Source organism: Populus alba, chromosome 6 (assembly GCF_005239225.2).
Source record: "Populus alba chromosome 6, ASM523922v2, whole genome shotgun sequence".
Lineage (NCBI taxonomy): Eukaryota > Viridiplantae > Streptophyta > Magnoliopsida > Malpighiales > Salicaceae > Populus > Populus alba.
The window spans coordinates 7,363,615-7,373,998 of NC_133289.1; the positions used below are offsets into that span (position 1 = coordinate 7,363,615).

At 34.6% G+C, this 10,384-nt stretch overlaps 1 protein-coding gene across 1 annotated transcript; it reads right to left on the bottom strand.

Moving 5' to 3' along the window:
• Window positions 1-278: 278 nt before the first annotated feature.
• On the bottom strand, window positions 279-2,592 carry LOC118053406 (L-type lectin-domain containing receptor kinase IV.1-like). Its single transcript, XM_035064656.2, has one exon. The coding sequence runs from the start codon at window positions 2,540-2,542 to the stop codon at window positions 533-535; it is 2,010 nt and encodes a 669-aa protein (XP_034920547.1). The 5' UTR covers window positions 2,543-2,592; the 3' UTR covers window positions 279-532.
• Between the last annotated feature and the right edge of the window lie 7,792 nt (window positions 2,593-10,384).

Genomic DNA, 10,384 nt, shown 5'->3' on the forward strand with positions numbered 1-10,384 from the left:
GCTTTGTTATGTGATACATCAACATGAACAAAAGGGAGATATACCGTGTTATGCATTTTATTTAATTCGCATCATTGTTTTGCCGGTGATCTTTCATGTACATCTCCTAAAGGCAGTTTACTACATAGTTTTTTTTTGTTTTTTTTAAAACCCACTCATAAGGTAATGTATTGGATAAAGGAACTCCTCTGATTCACCAAATAGATCTTACATGAGTTCTTGATAAGGTCTGATAGTTTTTGACAGAATAAATTGTAAATGTTAACAGAGAACAAAGCTATTCTGAAAACTTCGTTAATTTTATTGATTATCAGAAGTCTTATTTAAACACTTCTTAAAACAGCAAAAGCAAAAAAACAGCAGCAATATCTGCTGCTGTTTGTTACATAACAGAAAAGAAAATTTGCAAATCCGTACAAACTTTTAAAACTTCAAACTAGCATGAGTTTTATTTGACAGTAAACACTTCCATCTTCCACATCAGCAGCTTCTGAGACATTAATTCAACAAGGTCCTTGAAGAAAAGTAAGAATTAACGGCCACCTGAAAGGAGGGACTCTGCAACCGAGGACGAATGTGCAAATGCATTGTCCATAGAAGAAGGATAAGTATAGGCAAACTCACCAAAACCTTCACGATTTGAAAATTTTTGGCCGCTTGCAGAAAGACGAAGTGGTGAAATGTCAGGCAGAGGAACATTCCCCTCTAAGAACTGCACTACTTGGCGCATGCTTGGCCTTGCTGCAGGCTCAGAATGAGAGCACATCAAACCAAGTTTCAATACCAATTCCATTTCCCCTGCAATATATTCTGTACCCAAATTGGGATCCCTTGCCTCCAGAATTTCACCTCCAAGCCATCGACTAAACACCCAATCAACCAAGATTATATCCTCAGTTGGCTGTATTGGCCTTCTACCAGAAGCAACCTCAAGCAGGAAGGCCCCAAAAGCGAACACATCAGTGCTTGTCGTGGCCTTCCCAGTTCGTGCATGCTCAGGTGCGAGATACCCAAGAGTTCCGACAACGTGGGTCGTTTGAGGATCTGTTCCATGGTCATACAATCTTGCAAGGCCAAAATCCCCTAATCTTCCATTCAATTCATCATCTAGCAAGACATTACTAGCCTTGACATCTCTATGAATCACAACTTGCTCCCATTCTTCATGTAGATATAAGAGCCCTGAAGCTACGCCTTTGATGACTCTAAATCTTTGGCTCCAATTGAGGGCGACTGCTGGTTGGTCATAGAGGTATTTGTCTAGACTTCCATTAGGCATGTAGTCATATACCAAAAGTAGCTCTCCTTTACGCCGGCAGTACCCCAAGAGAGAGACTAAATTCCGGTGACGAAGGCGACCAATGCTGACAATTTCCGCCACAAATTCCCTCATCCCCTGTCTTGATTCATGAGACACCCTTTTCACTGCAATCTGAATCTTCGAGGTTGGCAAGACACCTTTGTAGACTCTACCAAATCCACCACTACCCAACAGCTCCTCGTCTCTAAATCCTTTGGTGGCAGTATAAAGATCTTTGAATTTAAATCGGTGAGGCCCATAGTCGAGCTCCCAATCTTCTAGCACTTCTGCAAACTTCCTTGTCCTTCGTACGGCATAAGATATACCCGAGACTGCTACTAAAACCAGACTTAAACAGAGCACAGGCAGTCCAATGGTTAAGAATTTGGATGTCTTCTTTGGTCCTACTCGAGGAAGCTTTGGAAGGCGAGAGATATCTAGTGCTTCAGCTAGGCCATTCATCTTGAAGCTCCAACCCAACACGTACTGGGACGCGAAATATGAAACACTGGTGGATGATGAGAATCCAATATACATACTACTGTTTAAGATTGGCGACAAATCACGAGACAGAGTCAAAAGTGGTCTACTGGGTTTATCAACATCAATCGGAGCTATAGTGACATTCATTTGCTTCTCCATGCCATCATATTCTATCCAAACTTGCATTGGATGGCCACTAATTAGTTTCAAGTTTGTGAGCTTACCATTAAGTTTGGAATAATATCCAGCTGAAGCAGATCGTTCAGACTCTAAACCATTAATATCAATCCCAACATGGTTATCATCGATATCATTGAAGTTGCTGCTGTTTATCGTGTCAAGCTCCACAGCAACAACATGGTTGGTCTGATTCCCATTGTTGGTGTTATTAAATAGACCAAGGTAATTGTTTGGAAGGGCTCCTGGGAGACCTCTTGTGGGTGCAATGACAAAGGCAATACCATGGCCACCAAGAGTTGGATATTCCGGTATGATAGCGAAAACAAAGGTAGTGGAGAAGGTGAAAGCTGTGCTATTTATAGAGTTCTTGAAGGTTACTGGGTTTGGATAGAAGGCGTGACCCATTCGGTTGTAGGTTTCATTGGTTAGCCTCAAAAGGCCATTGGAGGTTAACTCAGCTATGCCGTCAAGGCTTAGATTAGTGGATCGGAAGCCAGAGAAGGTGAAGTTGAGATCTTGAGAGGCTGCTATTGCTAAGCTAACTAAGACACGCACCAAAAAGACGATCCTGAATAACATTGCAACTGTATGTGTCTCCACCCACCAGTTTCTTGTTCATGTTTGTCAGTTATAATGGATTATCGACGTAATTTAGGAGATAACTGTTTTGTTTGTTTGTTGAAAAATATTTTTTTTAAAAAAATAAATTTTTGAAAAATAAATTATTCATTGATATTTAATAATATCGTGAAAAATAAGTTGACAAACACTTTTTATTAGGCTATATAATAGAAAATAAGTTAAAAAATAAATTGTTAATATTTTTTTAAGTTAATTAAAATAATTAGAAATTAATTTTACAAATTAAAAAGTTGAATAAGAATAAAATTTGAAAAAAATCTAATTTCATAAATTATATTAAATAAAATAAATAACAATAAAAATAATAGAGATCAAATCTAACAGATAAAAAATTAAAAATTAAAAAATAAAAAAAAACAATTTCATAAATTATTTTAAATAAAATAAATAACATAAAAATAATAATCATAAAAATAAGAACAAAAATTATATAAAAATAATAAGAAAAAAGAAAATAATAATCATAAAAATAAGAGAAAAAAAAATAATAATCATAAAAATAAGAACAAAAAAATTATATAAAAATTAAATTAAATTAAATTATAAAGAATAAAATCAAAATAAAATATATAACAATAAAAAATTTAAAAAATTAAATTTTAAAAAAAATTATTAAATAATATAATATTTCTAATTTTATATATAACCTGAAAGCTTGGACAAGTTAGATTATCTCAACCATGCAAAGATTCTCCCATTGTTTGACTAATTGGCTCTCTCATTAAGATACATTTATTTCTTAGAAAATGATTTTTTATTTAAAATATATATATTTTTTTATTTTTCAGGTTGATGTGAAAGCACAATACTCATAATTTTTAAGGAAACATGAAAAACCAGTCAATTTAGCAACTCTTTCATGAAATTTCACGGTTAGGTATTGTTTGAGTTGTAGTTCAACACATTTTTTCTAGCTAAAACATTTATATTAATAAAATAAAAATAAAAATAAGGTTGCTTTAAAGTCTAAGGATTACATTCATACTTGTTACATGACTGACTCATACAACCAGTTGCTCCCCCCCTAAAACCTCCTTGAAAAAAAAAAGCTACAAATTGTTAATATTTTTTTTAAAAAAATTATTAAAATAATTAGAAATAAATCTTACAAATTAAAAGTTGAATGGCAATAAAATTAAAAAAAATCTAATTTCATAAATTATCTCAAATAAAATAAATAAAATCAAAATAATAGAGATTAAATCTAACATATAAAAAAGTTAAAAGATGATGAAATTAAAAAATTATAATTTTATAAATGATTTTAAATAAAATAAAAAACAATCAAAATAATAAGGATCAAATTTGATAAATAAAAAATTTTAATTAAGAAAATAATAGGAAAAAAAGCAAATAAAAATTATAAAAATAAAAACCAAAGTTCATATAAAAATCAAATCAACTTAAATTCTAAATGATGAAATTAAAAAAAATTAAAATAAAATATATAAACAATAAAAAAATTTAAAAATCAAATTTAATAAGATCAGTAAATAATATAATATTTTTAATTTTTTTATACATATTTTTTTAAAATAAAAAAATCATTTTCTATGAAATAAATGTATCTTAATGAGAGAGCCAATTAGTCAAACAATGTGGAGAATCTTTGCATGGTTGAGATAATCTAACTTGTCAAACTTTCAGGTTGATGTGAAAGCACAATACCCATAATTTTAAGGCAACATGAAAAACAAGTCAATTTAGCAACTCTTTCATGAAATTTCACTGTTAGGCATTGTTTGAGTTGCAATTAAATAGATTTTTGAAATTAATTAATTTTTTTAGTGTTTTATATTATTTTTGATATATCATGTAATAAATAAAATTTTAAAAATATTTTAATATATTTATAAATAAATAAAATTTAAAAAATATTGTCCACTACCCTTCCACGCAATAAGGTTGCTCTAAAGAAGGATCAAAGAGGAGAAAACTGACTTGAAGCTAACTCTTTTTCATGATTCTGGATTTAAAGAAGGATCCTTCCCCTTAACATATCTGGGTGTTCCTCTTAGCCCTCACAAGCTATTAACAAGTCAGTTTTCTCCTTTTTTATTCAAATTAGAGTCGGCAGTTTAGAACTGGATAGGTAAAAATCTCTCATATGCTGGTCGATTGGAGCTTTTGAAGTTTGTTCTGTTGGGTATGGTTTAATTCTGGATAAATGTGTTCCCTCTTCCAGTTATTGTCATCAACCAGATCATCTGCACCTGTAGGAATTTCTTATGGACATGTAATGCTACTAAAAGCACATCTACTTTGGTTGCTTGGAACAACGTTTGCCTCCTAAAGAAAGAAGGGGGCCTCTGCTTATTTGATGTAAAGGCCAGAAACAAGAGCTTTCTTGCTAGGCATCTTTGAAATATTCATCTGAAGACAGATTTCATTTGGATTCAATGGGTTCACCACTACTATTTACATACCTACTCTATATGGATCGTGTGTACCAATACATCCTTCTCCCCACTATGAAAATTCATTATTTGTCATAGAGATCAACTAGTAGAGAGTTGTGGGAGTATAGATGAAACTGTAACTCCACTCAAAAGTTGGTTTAGTGGTGTTCATCACTTCTCAGCTAAAGCTTATGAATATCTCCGGAGTCCTTCTACTCAGGTGAACTGGGACCGTGTAGTATGGGAAACCTGGTCTCTGCCGCAATACAATTTCATTCTATGGCTTGCGGTTGTAGAGAAGTTTAAAATAAAGGACAGATTATATTTCATCCCATTGGACGCCTCCTGCGTGTTTTATAAGCAAGCTAACGAATCTCACCAACATCTTTTCTTTACTTGCAGTTGGACTCATGCTTCTAAAGGAGCATAAAATCCCGGCTGCGTATACATCGCCGAATGTCGACTCTGACCAGTGCTATTTGAGGTCTTACCTCTGGGGGAAATAATATTGAAGGAAGAATGCAGAGAGTCGCTTTAAGACTTATAGTCTACCTAATTTGGGAGGAAAGAAACAAGAGAATATTTGAATCCTCTTGCATCTCCATGGAATCTCTCTTCTAGAAATTCGAAGTGATGTTCTTCACAGTTTTTCACTTTCATGAGAAAGATCACAATTGTCTTAATCTTGACTGAAGTGTGGTTACTGTCTGGCCTATGTTCGATAATTTTTGATGAGTTGAATTATGTTTGCATGGTTGATAATTATTCTCTCCTGGTGTCTGCTCTTTTAGCTGGCTTCTGCTTGGTCTTAGAATGCAGTGCTGAATCTGTGGTTTCTGTTTTTGTTGGCGGGTGGTTTCGGAATGGCCTAGCCTCTCTTTTCTTCTTGATATGCTGTTGTGGCTGGATTTTTTGGCACTGCATGGCTCTTTTGTTAGTTAACTTCAACACCTGTTCTAGTTATAGGTTCCTTAGTTAACCAATTTTGTTTATATTTTTATGTTAAGGGATCTTGTTTACCCTTCAGCTTTGCATTGTAATCTGTATATATTAGCTTAATTTGCTTTTCTTAGGAAGATGTTCCCTTAGGTTTTACATATTTGTATATGTGATTTGCTAGCTTCCCGACTCTGTTTCTTTTTTATCTTTTATATTACTTACATTTGATCAATAAAAATAAAATAAAATAAGGTTGCACTAAAACCCTGAGGGGTAACTCAACTAGTCAGGTCTTGAGTTTGCTCCTTAATGGTCACAAGTTCGAGTCCCCTCAAGGTCATTGGAGGATTACATGGTCGTTAACTTCAGGGCCTGTAAAATTAGTCAAGGTACGCGCAAATTGGCTCAGTTAGCTACATTAATAAAAATAATAATAATAAAAATAAGGTTGATCCAAAGTCTGAGGATTCATACATTCATACATGTACACCCCACTAAGAGCCTAAAACCTCCTTGAAAAAAAATGCTAATTTCATGTAAATAGCTATTTGCCCTGGATACACTGTGGGTTATATAATAGTCTTGAATCGAATAATTGAAGTACAAATGTTATAAACGATATGATGATCGGTAGAGTTGTTTTTGGAAAGGATCTTGACTAATTTTATAAATTTATGATAATTCCACTTAAAACAAAATGGTTAAAAAAAGCATAGAAGAACCAACAAACAACTGAATTTGTTTATGGATGCAATTTCCACAAGTGCCCCTTAACAAATGAGAGACTTGGTTTCTAATAGACATTCCTATATAAAGATCAAAATTTCATTTACTGATGTATAAATGGACTAAAATATGACATCTAATGTAAGAGAGATAAATCAATTTCCAACTCATCGGCAAAAACTAAGATGCTAACCCATGTTTGGTAATGCGTTATAAATAAGAGTTGGGCAAAATTTGAATTTTTATTTTTGTTTAAAATTATTTTTTTATATTTTTAGATCATTTTCATATGTTGATATAAGAAAATGATTTTTAAATGATAATAATAAAATATTATTTTGATGCATTTCCAAGTGAAAAGAAACTTTTACAAAGCAACCCCTACCACATTTCCAAACACCCTAAAAAAATATTATAGAAAACTCAACTATAATAATCTATAATTCATCTTGAAAAGAAACAAATATCTGTGAAACCTACGAAGGGAACCACCTCTTGCGTAACATAACAACATATGTCATTTCTTCTTTTAATCAAGTTAAAGAAAAGTTGAAGTAGAAAATTAGACTATGAGGGTGTTTGAGAATATGGTATCGGTTTGCTTTTTAAAGTGTATTTCACTCGAAAAAGCATCAAAAAATAATGTTTTTATTTTTATTTTTTTAATTTCTTTTTGACATCAGCACATCAAAACAATCCAAAAACACTAGAAAAATAATTTGAAGCAAAATTTTTTTTCAAATTTTAACAAAAAATAGATTGAAACTCACTCCTAAAGGTGCTACAAGGTGAAGCACCTAGAGAAAAAGTAGTCATGGTATCTGGTGGCTTGATATAGAAAATCTAGAGAGTTGGTAACCGGCAGTAGGTGGTGCCCGATAAGCCAAATGACTAATAAGTGTGCTAGTAGTAGATGATGTCTAATAAATCAAGTGATCAATAGTTGTGGTAGTATCAAGTGGTGCTTGGTAAACCAGGTAGTTTGGTAGTTGGCACGAGCAAAGGTTCCTTGTTATGGACGTAGGGACTTGCTAATGGTAAACTGGGTAACTTTGTACAGAGAAAAGGTGAAACGATATTTTAGAAAAATAGACTGTAAAAATATTTATGTTAAAAATGTTAAGAATGAAGAGATTGTGAACCTTTGACTTGAAGGATTCATGACGTATTTATAACCTATAAATCTTATTCATTTATGGAGATGAGGGGCTGAAGTGTAATTTCATTCTTGTGATATTTTGAGTTGTATTATGCTCAAAATATTACATATTAGATCAATATAAAATACTAATGGACTTGTGTGATATCTTGAAAAAATCATTAGCAGGTGTTGGGCTTGAGCTCATTTGAAATGAAAAATGGATTCAGGCGCACTGCTTGGACCCAAGTGTGTTAGGCTCGAGAAGCACTCCTGATCCCGAGCATATTGGGCTTGGGTGCATGCCCGAGTCTAGGGGGGTGTTAAGGTGCCTAACCTCTCTACTAGGCATTGGACGCATACTTAGCACCTACTGGGAATGACAACATGCACAATAGGATAGGTGTGCGCCTATCCCAAAATGGGCTCGAGCATGTTGTTTGGCTCCATGCACCTATGCCTAGAATGGGCTCAGGCTGCCATGCTCGAGCCCATGCTCCTTGAGCCCCAACTGTATATTGGGCCTTGAGCTTAGTAGCCCGAGCCCAAGGGGTGTTTTTTAGGCCTATCTTCTATGAGGTTTTTTAGTCCATTTTATTTGAATCCAATATGTAGCATATTATTAGGGCAGTAATTTATGTAAATGTACAGTTTGCATATGCTCAAATAGTTGCTGCTGCCTCTTCTAGGATTTTTAAGTTCACTAGTAGAATATTTCTTACTTGAGATCTAATTCCATTGTGACTGTCATAACTCAATTCTAGGTTATTCCCTAAAAATAACTTTTTTTTTTAAATAAAAATAAAAAAATAAAACAAAGGTTGGAAATATGGAGAAAGCAAGCTGGGGAATCAAGCTGCAATTTGTTTTTTGGAGGAAATTCAAGGTCTAATTGTACCCCATTATGCCCCAAAATAAAAAAAAATGCAAATTGAAGTCAAAGATTAAATGATTATTAGACGAATTTGCAATAAAAATTAAGTCCAATGACATAATTAAATTTTTAAGAGGCCAATTTGATTTAATCATGGGCCAAATTAAATTTTAATTATGTTTAAGAATTAATTTGGGTCCAATTAAAGGATTTAATTAAGTGCAAGGACTTAATTATACTTTAAATGGGTCAAATTAATTTTGTTTTGGGCTTAATTGGTGAAAAATTAAGTTTGGAGCTTAATTGAGAAGATTGAAATTTTAAGAGACCAAATTTAATTTTTACCAAGTTAATTGGTTGAAATTAGGGACCAAATTGCAAGAAAATTGAAGTTTTGGGTCAATTAAGGGTTAAATTGATAAAAATTCACAAGCCAAGGACTAAGATGCAAAAGGTGCCAAACTATAGGGGTTTAACTGGCAAAAACTGGGAGGCAAAATTGAAGAAATTAGAAGTTTGATGGTCAATTAGGGGTTAAATTGGCAAATTCCGAGACCAAGGACCATATTGTAAAAGGCGCGTAACTTCAGGGTTCCAATTAAAGTTCATCAAGGGCTTAATTGCATTAAATCAGAAGTTTATGGTCAATTAGGGGGTTCAATTGAAAGCCATTGAAAGCTTGAGGACTAAATTGAAAATCAGTTTAAATCCTTAATTTAACCTGAAACGGCGTTGTTTTGTGTAAAAAAGAAAAAAAATAGACAACGCGTCGTCTGACATTGTTCATTATCTTCCCCGATTTTGCCCGTGAATGCTGCCCAAGCGGCTACTTTTCAGGCGTATTTAATGCTTCTTTTCTCCATCAAATCTAACTAGACGTGCACGCAAATGATCCCCCACAGTTTCTTTACAACCCCAACTGAACATTTTAGTGTAAATGTCAACGAGACGACGCCGACGCCGACCTAAACAGGCTAACTCGGGCAGCCTTTTTCTGCAAATTGAACAGCTCATGATGCTCACTTTAAGCCAACGGTTAGGATCCTTCCCAACCGAATCAAGGGCTGAAAGTTTTTTCCAATGTAGACAAGATTGCCCTCTTCCACCACCTATAAATAGAGGCAGATTTGATGGCCTGGGGGGTGAAGAAAATTGAATGCAAAGTTGGCCGAAAACCAACCTTCCTTGCTCGTTTTCCTGCAACCAGCCCTTTCTCTTCTTTCTCTCTCTGCTGTGGCCTTCAGCCACCACCACCACCATCACTCATCTTCTCACCATCATCTCCACCTCAAGCAGCCGTCAAAACATCACCCACAGTGGTTGTACCACTTCTCTCTCTCTCTCCTTTGTAAAACGCTTCTTCTCTGCAACTGTGGCCCCAACAGTAGCAGTAGCAGCAATCGTAGTAACCACCTCGCTCAAAAGCTTTGGTTCTTCCCAAAGGCCACTAGGACAGTAGCAAGTAGCAACCCTCTCCTCAGCCACTCCAACAACTCCAACCGCGAGTTTCCCCTCTCCTTTGCAAGCCTCTGCTTCTTTTTCTTCCAGCTGCCACCAGAGCTAGCCGCTGGCCTCTCCACTTCCAGCCGCACTGGGCGCCACCAGCTAGGCTGTCAGCTCCTTCAGCGCCAGGTAAGTCTCCCTCCTCTCTTCTCCTTCTTCCTTTCACTGCCATTGCTGCACGTGAACAGTGCAACGAGAAT

Coding starts and splice junctions, on each gene's coding strand:
- LOC118053406 (XM_035064656.2), bottom strand. CDS start 2,542: ATGTTATTCAGGATCGTCTTTTTGGTGCGTGTCTTAGTTAGCTTAGCA.